We start from the raw sequence: 23,495 nt of genomic DNA on the forward strand, positions 1-23,495 counted from the left end.
GGCACAAGTTCTGACACTTTGTGGCACAGCAGGGTGACAGTAATAAATTGCATTGGGAATTCTTCAAGGCTTTGAAAAATTGATTTTTTTATATTTTTTAACTTTTATTTAAGGAATATAAATTTCCAAAGTACAGAATATTGATTACAATGGCTTCCCCCCCATAATGTCCCTCCAACCCGCAACCCTCCCCTTTCCCACTCCCTCTCCCCTTCCATTCACATCAAGATTCATTTTCAATTCTCTTTATATACAGAAGATCAGTTTAGCATACATTAAGTAAAGATTTCAACAGTTTGCTCCCACACAGAAACATAAAGTGAAAAATACTGTTTGAGTACTAGTTATGGCAGTAAATTAGCTTGCTGGGGCCAGTCCTTGCTGTAGTACTTAATACACTGGCCAAGGTGACTGCAACTCACATTAGAATCTGTGAATTAATTACTCATACTTCCCAGAAGGCAGTATGGATCAAGTACTTGGGTTCCTGTCACCAGCGTGGGAGACCTACATGGAGTTCCCAGCTTCTGGCTTCATGCTGGCCCTGTCATGGATATTTCAGTCATTTAGGGAGCAAACAAGCGGATGGAAGCTAGTTCACTCTGTCTCCTTTATCATCCTCTCAAATAAAATGATACATAAATTCCATACAAGGGAAACAAAATTATTTCAAAGTGAAAAAGGATTGTGATCCAGACCAGGAGAAGATAGAAGTAGAGATAGTGTCGAAATAGAGGAAACACTTCGGTAATTAGAGAGACATGGTGGACCTACGTGGAGTTCCATGGATTGGGAACTCAGCAGCCCAGAGCCTCTGTACCAGTGCTAGAAAGAGAGGTGAGATAGGGCCATCACCGTGGCTCACTTGGTTAATCCTCTGCCTGCGGCACCAGCCTCCCACATGGGCACCGGGTTCTAGTCCTGGTTGCTCCTCTTCCAGTCCAGCTCTCTGCTGCGGTACGGGAGGACAGTGGAGGGATGGCCCAAGTGCTTGGGCCTCTGCACCCACCTGGGAGATCAGGAGGAAGCACCTGGCTCCTGGCTTCAGATCAGTGCTGAACCAGCTGTAGCGGCCATTTGGGGAGGGAATGAATGGAAGGGACCTTTCTCTCTGTCTCTCCCCCTCACTGTCTGTAACTCTACCTGTCAAATAAAAAAAAAAAAAGAACAAAAGAAACAGAGGTGAGACAAGACTGCAATAGTCCAAGACACTGGCAGAAAAGTGGGAGGAAGAGCCTAGAGGGATTGAGGCTTGAAGCCCCATAGGGAAAAGCACACCAGCATAACTAGAGGAGAGAAAAAATAAGAGGGATGTTACAGATATGAATCTTTCTCTTTAATCAACTTACGAAGGTGTCAAGCTGATGCAGCAGGTGCCATTTTGGAAATACATAGCAGCTGTGCCAGCTCGTGTCTGTGTCTGGCAATCAGCTGAATAGATAAATGTCTCTGGTGGAGAGTAATAACAGGAGACTAAGACCTATGCATGTGTGGAGCTTCTGAATTGGGAATGCAAAAAAAAAGCTGAGTGTGTGTGGGAGAACTAACAATTGTGATGAGACTTTGAGTAGTCTTGGTGGGAGAGGCCACAAACTCGGGCAGTTCTGGCTACCTGGTGAGAGACATGGTAGGGGAATATGAACTTTCACTGAGGAATGCACAGATCCTTTGTGTGGCCCTTGGGAAAGAGCAGAAGAATATTATACCCCCTGGGGCTAGGACTCGTCACTGATTGCTGTCAAGGAAGAGAGCTTAGCTGAGTGGAAGTACTTCCCTTCTGATTGAAAAAAGAGAAGAAGAGAGAAGATTTACCAAGCCACAGCTGAGAGTGTCACCTTATGCATACCCTTAACCCTGAAGAACTGAAAAGAGGTCTCTGGCCACACTCACCACAAACCTCTAGAGATTCACTGAAAGCAGACAGTCCGCTTATCTGCAGAATCCTACTACAATGATAAAAGCTGCCACAGGAATAAAACGAAGAAGAAACCTGAAGTATCACAACAAATGCTGAATAACAAATGCAATAATCCAAGATTCAAGAATAAGGAACACAACATGCTCCCAAAAGAAATGACACTTCAATACAAGATTATGAAGGCAATGAGACAGTTGAAATGCAAGAAATGGAACTCAAAAAATTGATGATAAGAATACTTAGAAGTAGGCCAGCAGCATGGCTCGCTAGGCTAATCCTCCACCTTGCGGTGCTGGCACACTGGGTTCTAGTCCCAGTTGGGGTGCCAGATTCTGTCCCGGTTGCCCCTCTTCCAGGCCAGCTCTCTGCTGTGGCCAGGGAGTGCAGTGGAGGATGGCCCAAGTGCTTGGGTCCTGCACCCCTTGGGAGACCAGGAGAAGCACCTGGCTCCTGCCATCGGATCAGCGTGGTGCGCTGGCCGCAGCGTGCCAGCCGTGGCGGCCATTGGAGGGTGAACCAACAGCAAAGGAAGACCTTTCCCTCTGTCTCTCTCACTGTCCACTCTGCCTGTCAAAAATAAAAAAAAAGAAGAAAAATAAGAATACTTAGAAGTAAATAAAATCAAACACAAAAACTACTGAAATCCACGTAGGACATAAAAAAATCTCTCTCATGAAAAGAAATCTTAAGGAGGAATCAAAAATATGAAAAATTCATTAGGACAAATAAAAAATGCAGTTGAGAGCCTTAAAAACAGAATCAGTGAGGCAGAAGAGAGAATATCAGACTAGAGACAGAGCACAGGAAGTCTACAGTAAAACCAAAGACAAGAAGAAGAAATTAGAAATCGAAAAAATTGTTAGGAATCTACAAGATACTATTAAAAAAAAACAACATTCAGGTTGTAGGAGTTCCTCCAGGCATGGAGAGAGAAAAAAGATTAGAAGGCCTTTTTAGTGAGATACTAGCAGAAAACTTCTTGGGTTAAGAGAAAGAAAGAGAGGTCCAAGTTCAGGAAGCGCACAGAACTCCCAATAGACATGACCAGAAAAGATCCTCACCAGGACACTTTGTAATCAAACTCACCACAGTGAAACATAAAGAAAATATTCTGTATGTGCAAGAGAGATACACCAGATTACTTTCAGAGGATCTTCATTTAGATTCACAGCAGATTTCTCATCAGAAACTCTGCAGGCTAGGAGGAAATGGCAAGACGTAGCCCTAGTACTAAGAGAAAAAAAAAAACTGCCATCCTAGAATATTATATCCTGCAAAGCTCTCATTTGTGAATGAAGGTGAAATAAAGACCTTTCATAGCAAATAGAAATTGAAAGACTTTGTCACCATTCATACAGTCTTACAAAAGATGCTTAAAGTTGTGTTAAAAACTAGAATACAGAAACATGGTCATCAATATAAAAGAAGCTAAAGGAAGAAAATCTCTCAGTAAAAGATCACAGGAAGTTCAAAATATATATTAAAAATATCTTTGCAAAAACAGTATGGCAAACCTACTACTTTCAATAGTCACATAGAATGTATATGGCCTCAACTCTCCAGATAGAAGGCACAGACTGGCTAAATGGATTAAAAAACAAAACCCATCTATTTTTTGGTTCTACTTAATACTATTTCTTGAGCCCTTTAATTAATACACAATTATTCTTAGGTGTTTAAATTCAACTGAAAATTGATCCCTGTTAAAAATAAGAGTGGGAATAAGAGGGAGGAGATGTACATTTCAGCACACATTCATTCGGATTTACTCCTTATGGTAGAGCTAGAGTCGTGCCATGGGACTTCAAATCCCATTAAGTTGGCAGGTACCAATGCCATCTTACTAGTCAAAGTTTAAGTTCATTGATCATAAAGATATGATTGTCAAAGTGATTGCATAAATAAGGCCAGGGTGGGGCTGGCACTGTGGTATAGTGGGTAAAGATGCCGCTGCAGTTCCAGCATTCCGGTTTGATTTCTAGCTGCTCCAATTCCTATCCCACTCTCTGCTATTTACATCATAGAGATCTCTGACATCCTTGGTTAAATTTATTCCAAGGTATTTGATTTCTTATAACTATTTTGTGTGGGATTGATCTCAGCAGTTCTTTCGCGGCCATGGCATTGCTTGTGTATAAAAAGGGTGTTGATTGCTGTCCATTGATTATATATCCTGCTCTTTACACTCTTCTCTGAGTTCCAGTCTCTTAGTGGAGTTCTTGGATCCCCTAAATAATCATATCACCTGCATTTAGGAAAATTCATGGCTAGATTCATATTGAATGGGGAAAAGTTGGAAGCATTTCCTCTGAGATCCATTACAAGCCAGGGATACCCATTCTCACCATTACTATTGAATATAGCACTGGAATCCAGATCCACTAGGCAAGAATAATAAATTAAAGGTATATTAATTGGGAAGGCAGAAGACAAACTATCCCTCTTTGCAGATGATATGAAAGCAATAGAAGTTGACCCAAGAATATGGGCCCCTGCACCTGCGTGGAAGACCCAGATGAAAGCTCCTGGCTCCTTGCTTTGGATTGGCGCAGCTCCGGCCATTGCAGCCAAACTGGGGAGTGAATAAGCAGATAGAAGACCTCTCTCTCTCTCTGCCACTCCCTCTCTCTCTGTGTAACTCTGATTTTCAAATAAAATAAACAAATCTTTAAAAAGATAAGCCCAGTGTATGCTAATAATAATTGTTTGAATAAAAAAAGGAGAGAATGATCCAATAAGGGAAGCAGGACTCATCCAATAAGGGAAGCGGGAAGAGCAGACTCATAGATGACAAATGCACTTGCAGCACCCTGGCCTCAGAATCAGACCTTATGGCATTTGAATCTGGCCCAAAAGCCCATAACAGTATCTCAGGCATGGAAAGCCCAGACACTATGGCAAAAAATAGTGACCTAAATGAAAGATCTCTGCGAGTGAGATCCCAGTGGAAAGAACAGGCCGTTAAAGAAGGAGGTACCTTTCTCTGAAGGGAGGAGAGAACTTCCTCTTTGACTATGACCTTGTCTAAATAAGGTTGGAGTTTGTGAACTCAAGAGGCTTCCAAAGCCTTGGCAGCTCATGACAAGAGCCTAGGGTGATTACTGACATCATAAACAAGAGTGTCAGTTGTTAAGTCAACAACAGGAGTCACTGTGCACTTATTTCCTATGTACGACCTCTGTCCTTAATGTGTTGCACTATGAGAATTGAACATAAAACTAGTATTCAAACAGTACTTTATACTTTGTATGTTTGTTTGGGTGCAAACCTTTGGAATCTTTAGTGTATACCAAGTTGATCTTCTGATATATAAAGATAATTAAAAATGAATCTGAATGAGGAATAGGATTGGAAAGAGAGTAGGAGATGGGATGGTTTGTGGGTGGGATGGTGGGATGGTGGTTATGGGAGGAAAAACTGCTATAATCCAAAAGTTGTACTTTCCAAATTTATATTTATTAAAAGTTTTCTAAAATATAAATGAATAAATAGAGTTGTGAAATTCTTACAGCTTTTCCATAATATGACTTTTCCATGAAGTTTTTGAAGAACCCATGTTTATCCCAAAATACCTTGAAGACAAAATTTTGAATGTTCTCACCATAAAGACATGGTGAATGTTTAAGGCGACTACACACTAATCACTCTGACCTGATCATGACACCTTGTATACAAATTTTATTACACTATACCATATATATATATGTAGATGTATATATATAATTTATGCATCTCAATAAAAAAGGAAAATGTTTTCAATGTGTCATACTTATTTTAGCATTCCAATCAATGTCTACTTTCAGGATTAAATTTTTTAAAGAAATTTATCTATCTCTCCTGGGGCGGGGGGAAGGAGGACCCTGCAATGTGGCACAATGGGTTGAAGCCCTGGCCTGAAGTGCTGGCATCCCATATAGGTGCCAATTCTAGTCCCAGCTGCTCCTCTTCCAATCCAGCTCTCTGCTATGGCCTGGGAATGCAGTGGGGGGTGGCCCTGGTCCTTGGGCTCCTGCACCCACATTGGAGACCCAGGGGAAGCTCCTGGCTCCTGGCTTCGGATTGGCACAGCTCTGGCTTTTGTGGCCATCTGGGAGTGAGCCAGCGGATGGAGGACCTCTCTTGGTGTCTCTACCTCTCTCTCTGTAACTCTGTCTTTCAAATAAATAAAATAAAAAAATTTATTTACCTCTCCCAGAGAGAGAGAGAGAGAGAGAGAGAGAGAGAGAGAGGAGAGGAGAGGAGAGGAGAGGAGAGGAGAGGAGAGGAGAGGAGAGGAGAGGAGAGGAGAGGAGAGACAGAGAGAGAGAGAGAGAGAGAGAGGACAGAGAGAGGACACTCCCATCCACTGGTTTACTTCCCAAGTGTCCAAATGTCTAGAACTGGGAAAGGCCAAAATCAGGAGTCAGGAACTTAATCCCAGTCTCCCACATGCATGTCAGGAATTCCTGTTCCTGAATTGTCATCTGCTGCCTTTGGGGGTGTGCTTTAGCAGAAAGATGAATCAGGAGCAGAGCTTGGATTCAATCCAGGAACTATGATATGGGATGCAGTGTTCTTAATTGCTAGGCTAAGTGTTATCACCTAAAATCAATTTTAACTTAATATTTCATTTATTTATTTTATTTATCTGAGAGTCAGAGAAGCAGACAGAGAAATATTTCCCACCTGTTGGTTCAATCCCCAAATACCTGCAACATGTGAGGCAGGGCTGGATGGAAGTTGGAGCTGGTAATTCAATGCATGTATCCCATTTTGGTGGAGGAAACCCCAGTACTTGAGCCACCAGCTGCTGCCTCCAAGGGTACATTTCAGAGGAGCTGCAATCAAGGAGCCTAAATCTAAAGCAGACAGGCCTCCAACCCAGGTACTGCACTGTGGGGATGTGGACATTTCAAGCAGGGTTAACTAAGCCAAACATCCACCACTAATTTTGTTTTCAACTAACTGTGAAATCCACGTCTTAAAGATTTTTATTTATTCATTTATTCAGGAGAGAGAGAGAGAGAGAGAGAGAGAGAGAGAGAGAGAGAGAGAGAGAATCTTCAATTCTACCAGTTCACACCCCACCTCTGCGAAATTCCCACAACAGTTGGGGCTGGGCCAGGCTTAAAAAAGGGGCCTGGAACTCCATTCTGGTCTCTCACAGGGGTGGCATGAACCCAAGCACTTGAGCCATCTTCTGCTGCCTCCCCAGGTACATTAGCAGGGAGCTGGACCAGAAGTAGAGGAGGTGGGACCCGAACTGAACTGGTGCACCTTCAATATATGTTGTTGGTGTCATGAGAGTTGGCTGAATCCACAGTATGCCCCAATGAAGATCCCTGAGATCCATCTCTGGGTGTACAGTTGTCCCAGGATTTCCCTTGAGAAGCCAGACTGCATGTATACAAAGTCCTCATATATAATGGTGCCGAATTGGCACAAAATACTTGTCCATCCTCTTGCATAATTTAAATCATGTCTAGATGGCACATAAATGGTTAAGGTACTATAAATGCCATGGAAATAGTTGTTCAACAGTATTTTAAGTAATGACAAGATGAAGTATGTATGCATTTAATAAATGCTTTAATCTGCAGCTGTAGAACCCATGGATACAAAATCTTTGGGTGTAGAGGGTCAATGGTATCTTCAGAAGAGCTGAAATCAGTATTTCAGAGAGACATTTTATTTCTTGTGTTCATTCATTACAGCCCTATTTACAAAAGCCAAGATCTGGAATCAACCTTAATCTCCATAACAGATGAATGGATTAAAAAAATGTGATTGCAGAGCTGGCTTTGTAGGACAGCAGACTAAGTCCACATCTATAGAGGAGAGGCCCAGGTGCTCTACTTCTTGTCCACCTCCCTGCTAAGGCAGGCAGCTGGTGTTCCCCCAGGTGCTTGGGTACCTACCATTCATGTGGAAAACCCAACTGGAATTCGTAGCTCCTAGCTTTACCAGGCCAGCCCTGCTATTGCAGGAGTTAGGGGAATAAACAAACAGACTGTAGATCTTGCTCTCTCTCACTACTCTTCCATTCATTCCTTGCTCTGCATTTTAAATAAATAAATATGTTTTGAGAAAAGCAATACTGAGCAAAGATAGCAATCATGGTTTAAAAAATCAAAGTGTTTTTTATAAACAAAGGAACATTGTCCAGGCACACAAAGGACAGAAGTTCCAGTACTTACACTAACATGGATGAACCTGAAGGAGTTTATGTTAAGTGAAATAAGCCAGGCTCAAAAAGACAAATACTGCAGGTTCCCACTCATATACAGAATCCAAAAGTGACAAACTCAGGGGGAACATTTAGCCCAGCTGTTAGGATGCCACTTGGAACTTTCAAATCCCACATCAATATGTCATGTTTGGGGCCTGCGCTGTGGCATGGCAGGTAAAGCCACCACCTGCAGCGTCAACATCTCATATGGAACCGGTTCGAGTCCCGGCTGCTCCCCTTCTGACCCAGCTCTCTGCTTTAGCCTGGGAAAGCAGGAGAAGATGCCCCAAGTCCTTGGGCCCCTGCACCCATGTGAGAGACCTGAAGGAAACTCCTGTCTCCTGGCTTCAGATGGGCAGCTCCGAAGGTTGCAGCCATTTGGGAGTGAGCCAATGGATGGAAGACCTCTCTCTCTCTCTCTCTCTCTCTCTCTCTCTCTCTCTCTCTCTCTCTCTCTCTGCGTCTGCCTCTCTGAAACTCTGCCCTTCAAATAAATAAAACAAATCTTCAAAAAATACCATTTTCACAGAGAAGGGTCGAGGGGGTCAGATAGGGACAGGGGACACAGTGTTCGAAGGGCACACAGATTCAGACTTCATTTTGCAAGTGTTCCCTAAGAATGTCCCCTTCCCTCAGTGTAGAAATCTAAGGCCACACAGAAATCAGACATGCCCCAGAAGGTAACCATTTCATGGTCTCAGGTGGATGAGAAAGGTAGCTTCTCTTTCACAATAAGCCAGTAGTTTCTTTTGCCATAGCTTCTGTCCCTCTGTCCTGCTTCTCTTCTCCTGATATCCACATCTGCACCCCCAAATTTGCTGAAAGCCCTCAGCCCATCTTTGTGGCACCAAGAACTTATGGCTCTCCCCTTTCATGCTTTGTCCTCTAGTCTTTTAGGGGAGAAAGATCACAGCATACCTCTTGTGTACATTTTCAGTTCAGTGCATATGAAGGCAGGAAATGACAGAGACCCAGGCACTATAAACATTTTGTCCTTTTTCACTAACGTCAAACTCTTTACCCTGACCATTGAAGTTAGACCTGAGGAAAATGTCATCTGTGGAGCCATCCAGGGTGATGAGGCACAGAAAATGGCATCCTCAATTTCACAGTTGCCACTTCCTGCACTTAATCATCTGCTACCTTACAAAGGCTCTCTGGCCTCTGTGGCGCATGGTAGAAGTTTGCAGCTCACTGGACATCCTAGGGAGTTGCATCATTGCAACCTCAGTCCTTCAATGACTAAGTCCCAGGCTGTTTGTGGGAATGAGGGGCTTCCATGAGCCACTTTCAAAGGCTTTCAGTCTCTTCAGGGCCCAAGGCTCACTGAAGGAGTGGGGGGCTCAAGCAATATCCTGCTTGTGAATGGTGTGAAGCAGCTAGGAGATTTGTGATGATTATCCTAGCATAATGTTATTCTCTGGTTCCATCACTCACAGAGCACCAGAGTTGCCAGGGCTATTCAATTGTACCCTTGTACCTTGCTTCTAGGAACTAAGTTGGTGAGATGAAACATGTTTGCATTTCAGCATTTTGCCTAAGATGACAGTGGATGCCAACAGGGGCTGGTTTGGCATTCAGGGGGTTCAGCTTCTGCTTGCGATGTCCACATCCACTTGGTTTGAGTCCTAGCTATTCTCCTTCTGATCTAGCTTCCGGTTAATGTATCCTGGAAGTAGCAGATGATGGTACAAGTGCCTGGGCTTTGACCACACATAGAAGAGAAATGGTGTTAATTCCTCATTCCTGGCTTTGATCTGGTCCAGCCCTAGCTGTTGTTAGAATTTGGGAAGAGGTAGGAAGATAACATAACATAACATAACATAACATAACATAACATAACATAACATAACATAACATAACATAACATAACATAACATAACATAACAAACAGTATTCTATCTATATCCTTCATGTATTTATATATATATATCCATCCATTCATCATTTATCTATATATATCATCTATCTCCCTATGTCACTCTGCTTTTCAAGATGAAAATGCGTAAAAATAGGCATTTAAACTGGATGCTGGAGTGGCATTTCAGCAGAGTTTTAAACTAATGTTTGTAAGGTTGGAATTCTATACTTGAGTGGGAGTTTGAGTCTCAGCTGCTCTGCTTCTAATTCAGCTTCCTGCTAATGAGCATGGGAAGGCACTGTATGATGGCCCAAGAATGACAACCCCTACCACCCTTGTGGGAGAAGTAGAACAAGACCCCAGATCCTGGCTTTAGCTTGCCCCAGCCCTAGCCATTACAGCCATCTCAGGAGTGAATAGGAGGATGGAAAAGTTCTGTGTATGTCTCTCCCTTTCTCTCTAATCCTTCCAAAAAAATAAATGTATGTTTCAAAAAAAAAAAAAGAGAGAGAGAGAGAGAGAGAAAGAAAAACAACTCTGTTTCTATCATTTAACCTTCTTTGGAACCATAGTCCAAAAAGCAGCATAGGAGCATGCATTTGGCATAGCAGTTGAGATACAAATTAAGAACCTTGTAATCCATACAGGAATGCTTATATTCAAGTCTTTTTTTCCCTAGAAATCTTTTATTTAAGGTATACAAGCTTCATGCATGTCATAAATACAAATTTAGGAACATAGTGATCCTTCCCACTCTGCCTTCTCTCCCACCTGCACTTCCACCCTTCTTCCTCCTCCTCCATCTCCCATTCTCAATTTTTACTAGATCTTTTTTCAGTTAACTTCATACACATATTAACCCTACACTAAGTAAAGAGCTCAACAGTAGTATGGAAAAAAAAATCTGTTTCTCAACAGCTGAGGCAAGAGCTATTCAAAGTAATCGTATCTCAAAGTGTCAATTTCACTTTTATAGATTACCTTTTAGGTACTCTAATAGTTACTATAGGTCAGGGAGAATATATGATATTTGTCCTTTTGGGACTGAGTTATTTCACTAAGTCTTTAAATCATTTCATAGGTCTATAGATCTGTTTATGAAAAACCATACCTACTCCAAATCATTGTATACTTTTTTTAACTTTTATTTAATGAATATAAATTTCCAAAGTATGGCTTATAGATTACAATGGCTTCCCCCTCATAACGTCCCTCCCACCCACAACCCTCCCCTTTCCCACTCCCCCTCCCCTTCCATTCATATCAAGATTCATTTTCGATTCTCTTTATATACAGAAGATCAAGTTAGCATACATTAAGTAAAGATTTCAACAGTTTGCTCCCACACAGAAACATAAAGTGGAAAATACTGTTTGAGTACTAGTTATAGCATTAAATCTCAATGTAAAGCACACTAAGGACAAAGATCCTACATGAGGAGTAAGTGCACAGTGACTCCTGTTGTTGACTTAACAAATTGACACTCCTGTTTATGGCATCAGTAATCACCCTAGGCTCTTGTCATGAGCTGCCAAGCTATGGAAGCCCCCTGAGTTCACCGACTCTGATCATATTTAGACAAGGCCATGGTCAAAGTGGAAGTTCTCTCCTCCCTTCAGAGAAAGGTACCTCCTTCTTTGATGACCTGTTCTTTCCACTGGGATCTCACTCATAGAGATCTTTCATTTAGGTTTTTCTTTTCCCCAGAGTGTCTTGGCTTTCCATGCCTGAAATACTCTCATGGGCTTTTCAGCCAGATCTGCATGCCTTAAGGGCTGATTCTGAGGCCAGAGTGCTGTTTAGGACATCTGCCATTCTATGGGTCTGCTGTGTATTTCACTTCCCATGTTGGATCATTCTCTCCATTTTTATTCTATCAGCTAGTATTTGCAGACACTATTCTTGTTTATGTAATCCCTTTGGTTCTTAGTCCTATCATTATGATCAATTGTGAACAGAAATTGATCACTGGGACTAGTGAGATGGCATTGGTACATGCCACCTTGATGGGATTGAATTGGAATCCCCTGGTATGTTTCTAACTCTACCGTTTGAGGTAAGTCAGCTTGAGCATGTCCCGAATTGCACATCTCTTCCCTCTCTTATTCCCACTCTTGCATTTAACACCGATCACTTTTCAGTTAAGCTTCAGCACTTAAGAAGAATTGTGTATTGATTACAGTATTCAACCAAAAGTATTAAGTAGGACAAACAAAAAAAAATACTAAGAGGGATAACATATCAAGTTGCTCATCAACGGTCAGGGTGAGGGCTGATCAAGTCACCGTTTCTCCTAGTGTTCATTTCACTTTAACAGGTTGCCTTTTTGGTGCTCAGTTAGTTGTCACCTATCAAGGAGAACAAGTGGTATTTGTCCCTTTGGGATTGGCCTATTACACTCAGCATAATGTTTTCCAAATTCCTAACAGAGATCACTTTTCAGTTAAAATTTAAACACCTAAGAATAATTGTGTGTTAATTACCGAGTTCAACCAATGGTACTAGAACAAAAAAAATACTAAAATGGATAAAGTATTATATTGTACATCAACCGTCAGGACAAGAGCTGATCAAGTCATTGTTTCTCATAGTGTCCATTTCACTTCAACAAGTTTCCCCTTTGGTGCTCCGTTAGTTGTCGCCAATCAGGGAGAATATACGATATTTGTCCCTTTGGGACTGGCTTAATTCACTCAGCATGGTATGTTCCAAATTCCTCCATCTTGTTGCTAATGACTGGGTTTCGTCATTTTTGACTGCTGTATAGTATTCGATAGAGTAGAAGTCCCATGATTTCTTTATCCAGTCTACTGTTGATGGGCATTTGGGTTGGTTCCAGGTCTTAGCTATTGTGAATTGTTCTGCAATAAACATTAGGGTGCAGACTGCTTGTTTGTTTGCCAATTTCATTTATTTTGGGTAAATTAAAAGGAGTGGGATGGCTGGGTTGAATGGTAGGGTTATCTTCAGGTTTCTGAGGAATCTCCAGACTGACTTCCATAGTGGCTTAACCAATTTGCATTCCCACCAACAGTGGGTTAGTGTCCCTTTTTCCCCACATCCTCGCCAGCGTCTGTTGTTGGTAGATTTCTGAATGTGAGCCATTCTAACCGGGGTGAGGTGAAACCTCATTGTGGTTTTGATTTGCACTTCCCTGATTGCTAGTGATCTTGAACATTTTTTCATGTGCCTGTTGGCCATTTGGATTTCCTCTTTTGAAAAATGTCTCTTGAGATCCTTGGCCCATCTCTTAAATGGGTTGTTTGTTTTGATGTTGTGGAATTTCTTGATTTCTTTGTAGATTCTGGATATCAACCCTTTATCAGTTGCATAGTTTGCAAATACATTTTACCATTCTGTTGGTTGCCTGATCACTTTCCTGACTGTTTCCTTTGAAGTACAGAAACTTCTCAATTTGATGCAATCCCAAATGTTAATTTTGGCTTTGACTGCCTGTGCTGATTGGGTGTTTTCCAAGAAGTCATTGCAGGTTCCTATATCTTGCAGGGTTTTTCCAATGCTCTCTAATAATTTGATTGTGTCAGGTCATAGATTTAAGTCTTTAATCCATGTTGAGTGAATTTTTGTGTAAGGTGAATGGTAGGTTTCTTGCTTCATGCTTCTGCACGTGGAAATCCAATTTTCCCACCACCATTTATTGAATAGACTGTCCTTACTCCAGGGATTGGGTTTGGATCCATGATCAAATATAAGTTGGCTGTAGATGTTTGGATTGATTTCTGGTGTTTCAATTCTGTTCTATTGGTCTATACATCTGTTTACCAGTACCATGCTGTTTTGCTTACAACTGCCCTGTAGTATGTCCTGAAATCTGGTATTGTGATGCCTCTGGGTTTGTTTTTGTTGTACAAGATTCCTTTAGCTATTTGAGGTCTCCTGTGTCTCCATATGAATTTCAGCATCATTTTTTCCAGATCTGAGAAGAATGTCTTTGGTATCTTGATTGGGATTGCATTGCATCTATAAATTGCTTGGGAGAATGGACATTTTGATGCTATTGATTCTTCCAATCCATGAGCATTGGAGATTTTTCCATTTCTTGGTATCCTCTTCTATTTCTTTCTTTAAGGTTGTGTAATTTTCATCGTAGAGATCCTTAACGTCCTTGGTTAAGTTTATTTCAAGGTATTTGATTGTTTTTGTAGCTATTGTGAATGAGATTGATCTTAGAAGTTCTTCCTCAGCTGTGGCATTGCCTGTGTATACAAAGGCTGTTGATTTTTGTGCATTGATTTTATACCCTGCTACTTTGCCAAAATCATCTATGAGTTCCAATAATCTCTTAGTAGAGTTCTTTGGGTCCCCTAAATAAAGAATCATGTCATCTGCAAAGAGGGATAGTTTGAGTTCTTCCTTCCCAATTTGTATCCCTTTAATTTCTTTTTCTTGCCTAATAGCTCTGGCTAGAACTTCCAGAACTATATTGAATAGCAGTGGTGAGAGTGGGCATCCCTGTGTGGTACCAGATCTCAGTGGAAATGCTTCCAGCTTTTCCCCATTCAATAGGATGCTGACCGTGGGTTTTTCATCGATTGCTTTGATTGTATTGAGGAATGCTCCTTCCCTACCCAGTTTGCTTAGAGTTTTCATTATGAAATGGTGTTGAATTTTATCAAATGCTTTTTGGTGTCTATTGAGACAATCATAGGGTTTTTCTTCTGCAGTCTGTTAATGTGGTGTATCACATTGATTGCTTGAGCACATTAAACCATCCCTGCATACCAGGGATAAATCCCACTTGGTCTGGGTGGATGATCTTTCTGATGTATTGTTGCATTCTATTGGCGAGAATTTTATTGAGGATTTTTGCATCTATGTTCATCAGGGATATTGGTCTGTAATTCACTTTCAGTGCTGCATCTTTTTTGCGTTTGTTATTTGGCATATTGGAGATATTTGGTTTCTTCACTCTGGTTCTTTTTCTGTTTTTGATGGAGCCTTAGAGGCTTGAGATGGGTGTGGCCTGAGAGCTCTGTTTGGTGTGCCAAAGGTGACACTCCCAGGTTAGGCATGGTAGATCTCTCTCTCTTTCTTTCTTTCTTTCTTTGATTCAAAAGGGAAGTAATTCCGCACAGCTGAATGAAGTTGGAGGTAGTTAGCAGGCAAATGATATACCCACAGGAGCCAGAGATCGGAAGCTCTTTCCCAAGGACCACACAGGGAATCTGTTCTGCCCTCAGAGTGGGCTCAAATTCTCCTTCAGTCTCCCACTGGGTTGCCAAAGTTACAGAATTATAGCATCTCTGGAGAGTACTCATGTGAATTCCGTGAGTTCTCTCCCCCACCGTCTCTTTTTTCACAGTCTCAGTTCAGTAGCACCACACATTCACTAGGTCCTAATCTCCTGTTAATTCACCCCACCCAGAGTCAGGTTTTTCTGCTAGGCTCAGGGCTGGTGCAGACCTGAGGTCGCTCTGCTTATGACGTATGTCCAAGATGGTGCCTGCTCTTTGTCTTGCTCGCCTTTGAGAGGTGAGTGGAGAAAGAGAAACCCATGTCCGTATCGGTCACTTTCTCTCTCTCTCTCTCTCTCTCTCTCTCTCTCTCTCTCTTCTAGTTAGCCTGGTGAACTTTTCCCCCCGGGTTCGTTCCCTCTAGTCTCCTCTTTTCGCTTGCCTGCCGGTGTCTCGGGCTATTGAGGTTCGGTTCACCTCGCGTTCCAGCACTGGTGTGTTGAGTCTGCTGCTGGTGTCCTGAACTGTGGGCTCCCACACTCTCCACGCAGGTTCACTGTGAATCACTAGTTCCAGAAGAGTTTCCTCTGCTGTTTCTTCCCCTACTCTTCCTTGAACCTGCAGTATCTCCACTTTTATTAAACTGCTTCTCCCCAGACTATCAGTGTGTTCCCTTCCTATTCCAACATCTTGCCGCTCCCCATATTCAAGTCTTGATTCCAGTTTTCTGCTAATGCAAACTCTGGGAGGTAGCGTTTGAGTGATGGCTCAAATACTTGGGCCTTTCTCAGCTGCATGGGAGACTGCCTTTCAATTCTTGGCTCAGAGTTTTGTCTTGGCTCATTCTCAAACTATTGCAGCCTTGTGGGGAGTGAGTCAGCTGATCAGAGTGCTCCTTATGTTTCTCTCTCTCTCTCACTCTCTTTCTCTCTCTCTCTCTCCCCCTCCCTCCCTCCCACATACACACACTCTTGTTTTCTCTATGACTTCTGTCTCTCAAATGCATAAATACATTTAAACAACTTTCATAGCATAAAAGGGGGCCCAAAGGCATCAAAGATGAGTCACCCAACTGCTCTTCTCCATGTCTGCGTACCTGGCCCAGGACCAAGGAAATACTGACAGAGAAAATATGAGGGGTTAGAAGGCTCATAGGCATCAGGTCAGGTCCCTCTAGGAATGAAAAAAGTAGCAGAATCCTTTAAAGTGTAGACAAGATGCTTGCCTCCTGCCAGAGGCTGCCTAGACCAATATTTCTTTTTTTATAGAAATCATGCTAGATAAGGTTACCAGTTCCCACTCCTCTGATGGGTTTTGTCCTCGTCTCTGATTGGTTGTTATCCTAGTCTCTGATGTGTTATCATTATGACTTATTATAGTTATGATTATATTATTTAGTTACAGATGTGTTATATTAGTTATAATTATATTATAATTAATAATATATATATAATTAGTCATTATTATTTGTTGTCAGCTGTTGTTCTGCTCTCCCCTGATTAGCTAAATCTAGATAGACAGACAGTTTGTGTATACAAGATCCAGCACTGGCTAGTTTCCCAGGCAATTCCTTCCTTGGAGCCCCTCTGTCTGTTTGAAAGGGGGCTTCTTAGTCAAATAAAACTTTCTTTGCTCACTCTATCTGCATGGAAATTCTTTTATGTGGGATAAGAGCTGAGATTGCCTTCAACACTCTGTAACCACATGGTATCGTGACTGAGATTCCAATCAGCATCGAATAACCTCACCAGATATGTGAGCAGGATAAATGTTTCTACACCTCTCTTTCAGCTGGGTGGGTTCCTGTCAGCCATTTAAGAGTACTTACTGCTACCACTCTTAAGACTTGAGGCTGGGGTTGGTGCTGCGGCTCAATAGGCTAATCCTCTGCCTACAGCGCCAGCACACTGGGTTCTAGTCCTGGTCGGGGTGCTGGATTCTGTCCCGGTTGCCCCTCTTCCAGGCCAGCTCTCTGATGTGGCCCGGGAGTGCAATGAAGGATGGCCCAAGTCCTTGGGCCCCATACCCGCATTGGAGACCAGGAGAAGCACCTGGCTCCTGATTTCGGGTCAGCACGATACACTAGCCACAGCGTGCCAGCCGCAGCGGCCACTGAGGGGTGAACCAACCAAAAAAGGAAGACCTTTCCCTCGGTCTCTCTCTCTCACTGTCCACTCTGCCTGTCAAAATAAATAAATAAAAAAAAAATTAAAAAAAAGACTTAAGGCTGGAAAAATTCTCTGGAAATAAGACTCTGTTCTAACCTCACTCCACTTCATGCAAATCAGCTCTCCCCAAGGTATTGGCAGAAGGCCCTGAAATAAGTGAGGGATTCTGGCTGGGGCCACCTGCCAGTTCCTCTGAAAGGTCTCTTAGCTGGACCCAGATACTGATAGCCCATGAGCAAGTTAGCCTGTGACCCATTCCCTTCTCTCTTGTATGGATAGGTTCTTTGCAAGGGACTGGGTAATCAGTCTTGAAATGACTGACAGATCCTGGCCTGTGCCACAACCCCAGGCTTCCTGGAAAATCTCTTGGTTGGACTGTAGAAACCAACAGCCCTGAAGGATGTTGGACTGGGAAGGGCACTTCCAGTAGGGAATGGCACTCTTGAGACTGAACATAGTTTAGAGTAAGGCCGTGCATTCCTTTCCCCAATGTTCCAGTGACTTCTTACTTTACTTCAGACTTAGGTGCTCATTACCCGCTCTTTTGGAGTCTTCTTAAGCTGTAACACTAGAGGCTATAACCTCTCTTCTTCTTACATTGGCTTTGGGAATATTGGTCCTTCCTGACTCAGTTTCCTTTCTTGGGGATCAGCCCATCACCTCAAACTGGGAAAAGTTCTTGGAGTAACTGTGAAATTCAGGCCAGGGCAATGCTCTGCTGATTTTCCAAAGGCTCCTTGACTGGAAACCTCGATCTGACAGCCCAGCAGAGTTTTGGGCTCAAAATTGCTGACTCTCCTTCATTCCACTGAGATCAATCTGTCGTGTGATGGGGCACAGTTTGAAGTGAGACCAGGGGCTACTTATCCCAGTGCCACAATGACTACTTACTTTACCTCAGATTCATATGAGATCTCTGTCTCTTTTTCTGCTAGCCACACTACACTGTGGCATCTAGATACTCTCTTTGTCACTCCAACTCCCCTCACTTCTTACGAATTCAAATTCCTGTTCCCATTATCCTGTATTTGCCCAAACATTTGGGTAGTTTTGGGTCAGAATTTAGGTATTCCTTTTGCAGACACAGGTGTGGTTTTCTATCCAAATACCTCAATACACGCAGATTTCCTTATGAACTGGACTTGTGGAGACGGGTCCTCCGAGATGTTCTCTGGTGTCCTCATCCTTCCATCTCAGGTCTCAGGTTTCCTCCTCTTTGGGGTCCACTATATAGGAAGATCATGTCCTTCTTATACAGTCCAGTCCTCAGAGGTAGCTCAGTGGAGATAATTTTTTATTCCCCCCACCATGCTCCTTTATCCCTCCACCTGCCTGGATACCAACTCAAGTGGTTGCCAGGACTGGTGCCCTCCCTCCAAACTCTAGCTGAAAACACCTTATTTAAGGCTCTTGCCATGAAGGCTCACTGTCAAAATAATAGTATATCCAGGTTTAGAGGCTTATTAGAACTGTTTCTCATTTTGTAAGGGGAAAAGTGATGGTGTATATCTGCGTAGGCAAAGGCCAAGTTCTAGCATGCCACCAATAAATGTGACTAAACACTCCCTGCATGTGCTATTCTGACAAATACATATGCCAGGTTTTGGTATGAAAGATGGAGTGAGCGTGGGTAACACATGCTGCTTCTACTTGCACCTTCCTCCTTTTCTGGTGGAATTCAGGACATTTCTTGATGCCACAGGCAGTGAGAGATGGAAAACAGCATCTACTGAAGACACTCTCTTGGGGTTCACCCTCTGACACTGGGACTCATTTGATCCTCAGTGTAAGGAATAAATGCTTGATCTTTTCTGTGCTGTACCCTGTCCCAGTTACAAGCTAGATGAAGGGGAAATCTGGCCTTTGAGAGAAGCATATCATCTTCCAACTAGATATCTTCTATCATAAAGCAGGGAAAAGTTTACGGGTTCCTTATATCCAGGCTTCCTTTGAATAGTGAGACAATCCAGAACACCATAAAGCCTGTCAGACTGAATCAACTATTCTACTGGGACCACAATGGCCTCTCTGTAATCTGCCTACTCCACATGTGTACTCCAAATCTCTATCTCTATCTCCATCAGAACCTCATGCCAATCTACTGCCTCTTCAGCTAGTGCCTGGAGGCCAAGGGCCTTTTGGAGCCTTTTACTTAGTAAGGCAGATTAAGGGGGATAGGGGGTTCTTCACAGATGATCAAGATTGTTACATGGATCCCTTCCAGAACCTAGCATTGGAGTCTGAGTTAACCTGGAAAGATGTGATGCTGTTCTTCAGTCTAACTCTAATGAGGTTGGGGTAGGCATTGTGGTGTGTCATGGGTAAATTCACTGTCTGGCTTGCCAGCATCCCATATGGGTGCTTGCGCATGTCCTGGCTGCTCTGCTTCCCATCCAGATCCCTGCTAATGACCTGGGAAGAACAGCACAAGAAGGCCCAAGTATTTGAGTCCCTGACAACCATGTGGGAGGCCTGGATGAAACTGGCTTCAGATTGCCAGTGTTGGCCACTGAGGGAGAAAACCAGCAGGTAGATGATCCCTCTTTCTGTGTCTCTTCCTCTCTTTCTATAACTCTGGCTTTCAGCCTAAATTAATTAATTTAAAAAACACTCTAATGTGGTTATAAGCATTTAGAGCCATACAGTCAGCTGAGGAATTCAGGGATAAATTGTGCGTGGTCAAATTTACAATCCAAAATTTTATTATCCTAATGCCAAAATTGCAATCCCTGATCAAGTGATGTGTATTCCCTCTGGTCAACAGGCAGTTCTGCAGGATGACCGTAAGTAGGGTCCTAGTGACTCTTTGGATGATTGGAGAAGGAGGCATTTTATCAGCTGTGCTACAGTGAATTTAAAGAAATCTAGGTCCATGCCCCTCATTTACTCAACACTATACCTGATACATCAATGGCCACACAAAAATACACCCACCTTCTTACAATATTTGAGAGAGACTTTAAAGACCTATACCTACTAGGTACTGTCTGTGTCCTTTGAGGACCCCTTCAGCCAGTCCTCAAAACTGATTTGGACATTGTCATCCCAGGGTTTCAGGAACAGTCCATACTTATTTTTGTCCAAAAATCTGTAACAGTTTAATTAGCCCTCGAGAACTGTTCTACAACATGTAGATGGCATTCTCCTGTACACTCAAACCAAGGAAGACTCCATGAGCATACCATGTCCCTCTGCAAGTTTTAGCCAAAAGAGATTATGGAGTCTCAAAATACAAAGTCTCAAGATGCCCGGACTTGACTATTTCTGAAGGAAAGTAGGTACTGGGAGAAGATAGATTTAAGCCTCTAGCCAAAAGCTACCATCCTAAGACTCTCAAGCAGCTTATAGGCTTCCTGGGTCTTACAGGGTTTTCTCATCTCTAGATCCCTGGATATGGGGAGATGGCTTACCCCTTGTATCAACTGATGAAGGACATCCAGGTAGCCAGTACCCATACTCTGGTATGGAGCTCCGAACCCCAATAAAGTCTTCACTGAAACTTAAATAGGTCCTACCTAAGACCCCTGCCCTATACCTCCTCATGGGTATGATCTTTACTCTCTAAGAAACAGAAAGAAAATGGATTGTATTAGGAGTAGTACCTCAAATGAAAGAACCAAGTTAATAGCCTATAGGGTGTCTTAGCAAGGAAATTGACTTTGTGGCCAACGGATAGACAGCTTGCCTCTGGGTAGTGGCTGCAATCACTCTCCTGATTCCTGAAGTCACAAAATTTACTTTGGGGCCAGATTTAGTAGTATAAATAATGCAAAATGTGATCATATTGCTGGCCTCCAAAAGGAAGCCTTTGGTTGCGATAACCACCTCTTAAAATATCAAGCATTCTCAGTGGAGAGCTCTGCAGCTCAAATCAAGATATGCTCATCTCTTAACACTGCCACCTTCTTCCCAGAGGTGATGAAAAGTCTCAGGCATGACTATGAAGAGGTAGCCTGCAGACAGATGCAACCAGAAAAGACCTTAGGGAGACCCCTTGAAAAATCCAGAATGTGAGCTCCTTTATGGAATGTGGATATCACCAGACTTGCTAGGCAATGGTTACTTTCACAGACGCTATTGAGAGTCCCTGTGGCCCCCAGTGTAAGTGCTCAGCTGACTGAACTGATAGACTTAAACGGAACCCTTGACTGAGCAAGGACCAGAGAGTCAATACATACACTGGCTCAGTATGTTTACTTGGGCCTCCATGCTCATGCAGCTGTTGGAAAGGAGAAGCTTTTCCTCATTGGTGGTGGGGCTCCTTTTATGTCCTCCTGTAGAGTTATGTGTTCCATACATGCCAGATGATCATTTCCCCTGGAGTATGATGATTCTTGTCACCATACACTTCGACTGAGGCATTGGTAGTGGTTATTTCCAATATACCAACACCTGGACTAGCTGCATGGGCACATAAGGAAATTAATCATTTGGCTTGTGTATTGGAAAAGATAGCTAATGCCATTGCTACTTTCCCTATCATATCTCAGTAAGGAGCCGAGCCAAATTTGGGAAGGAGTCTTACAAAGCCATGCAGCCATCAGTTACAAATTACTAAAAAAACAAAATGGATGTAGGCAATTGCCAGATTCAAACCTAATTCAAAGCGATATTGACAAGCTACATGAAGAAATGAATTAAACACCTGTTGACGGAAATTTCTTTGAAAACTGAAGAAATTCAGTTAAAAATCGGAAGTGGCCACCTTGGCTATTGTTCTTTCTGAGACTAACATGTGCAATCCTTTTTATACTCTCCATAGGACCATTTAGCCTAAACTGCCTGGCATGCTTTGTGTAACACACAGTTAAACAATTAGAAGCCATCAAACTCCTCATGGTACTCCAGACAATGCCCCTAGGAAATCTGCATTGTGTTAGGGAGCCTCAGATTGACCTCCCAGAGGAATGCTCTTCTGCTGAACCCTTATGGTGCCCCCTTCTAGCAGGCAGCAGCTAGAGTGGTTGTCACTCCCACATCCCTAATTAACAGCAGTTAGGTCCAGCTACTGGGGGGCGGGGAGGATGAGGAGTTTAAAAAGGTGCAGAGGCCCTTTAGGAGTGGAACAATGTGCCAGTCTCCTCCCAGAAGCTGCCTGTAGCAACATTAAGTTTTCCACCACAGGAAGGCTAAACAAGGTTACCAATTCTCACAACTCTGATGTGTTTTCTCCTTGTCTCTGATTGGTTGTTATCCCAGCCTCTGATTGACCAGTATCCCAATCTCCAGATTGACTGTCAGCCACTATTCTGTTTGGTCCCTGATTGGCTAAGTCTAGATAACCACCTTGTGTACAAAAGACCCAGCACTGGCAAGCTTCACAGGCAACTACTCCTTTGGAGCCCCCCTACTGACTGCTGTGGCAGAAGGCTTCTTACCTAAATAAAACTTGCTTTGCTTTTTTTTTGAAACTTGCTTTGCTTACTGTCAATGCCTGCATAGAAATTCTTCTGCATGAAAAGAGAACCCAAGATCACCTTCATCATCCTGTAACAAAATTAGTGAGGCAATCCAAGTCTGCAGAGATCAGATGCCCACAAGCCCTTATAAGGAAAAGGGGAGCTGAACAGAAAGGAGACAGGACACAAACTTAGCTCCAAAACAATTTTATTCAATAAGAATAATAAATAAATTCACAGAGGTGGCTCTCTTACACATGCGTATGATTTTACCCCTAGATTTTTTTTTTACCATAAGCATGGTACATAGGCAAAGCCTACCTTCTCAAACCAAGCTAAAGGAGAGCAAAATGTTTTACTAACGACTTCAAAATTTGTAGACAGGTTCAATAAGGTGGTCATCATGTTTGACCTTACTTAGAAGTAGGATGTGGCTCTCTTCATGCGCATTGTCTTATTTCACAGGAAAAATGATCTCAGAACAACCCTGTGACCACAGATTTCTAGTTCATGCCACCAAAGATTAGGGATGTGAGTGAACATCCCTGTGGATGACATTATAAAGCCTTCTTCTGTAATCTATCTTGAACAGAATCCAGAAGGAAGAGCAGCAAGCAAGGTAGGTAGCAGAAGCAATGTAAGATAGGTGGCAGGCCAATTAACAAAAGCTTTACACAGTGATTTGCCATCAGGGAGACCCAACAAGGCTAGCCCACCACAAATTGTATTGTTTTTTTTGATGTGGA

At 42.7% G+C, this 23,495-nt stretch overlaps 1 protein-coding gene across 1 annotated transcript in view; it reads right to left on the bottom strand.

Moving 5' to 3' along the window:
* LOC149119185 (ubiquitin-like modifier-activating enzyme 1) overlaps nt 1–23,154 on the bottom strand; it is a 69,838-nt gene extending 46,684 nt beyond the window's left edge. Inside the window, exons 1-4 of the mRNA XM_089325295.1 lie at nt 23,042–23,154; nt 22,776–22,837; nt 21,648–21,751; nt 20,761–20,911 (exon numbers count right to left, since the gene is read on the bottom strand). Coding sequence (XP_089181421.1) covers nt 20,761–20,911; nt 21,648–21,751; nt 22,776–22,837; nt 23,042–23,154 — 430 coding nt within the window. The remainder of the gene's footprint in view (nt 1–20,760; nt 20,912–21,647; nt 21,752–22,775; nt 22,838–23,041) is intronic.
* Between the last annotated feature and the right edge of the window lie 341 nt (nt 23,155–23,495).

This window comes from Oryctolagus cuniculus, chromosome Y, assembly GCF_051225735.1.
Source record: "Oryctolagus cuniculus isolate XC-2025 breed Fujian yellow rabbit chromosome Y, ASM5122573v1, whole genome shotgun sequence".
Taxonomy (NCBI): domain Eukaryota; kingdom Metazoa; phylum Chordata; class Mammalia; order Lagomorpha; family Leporidae; genus Oryctolagus; species Oryctolagus cuniculus.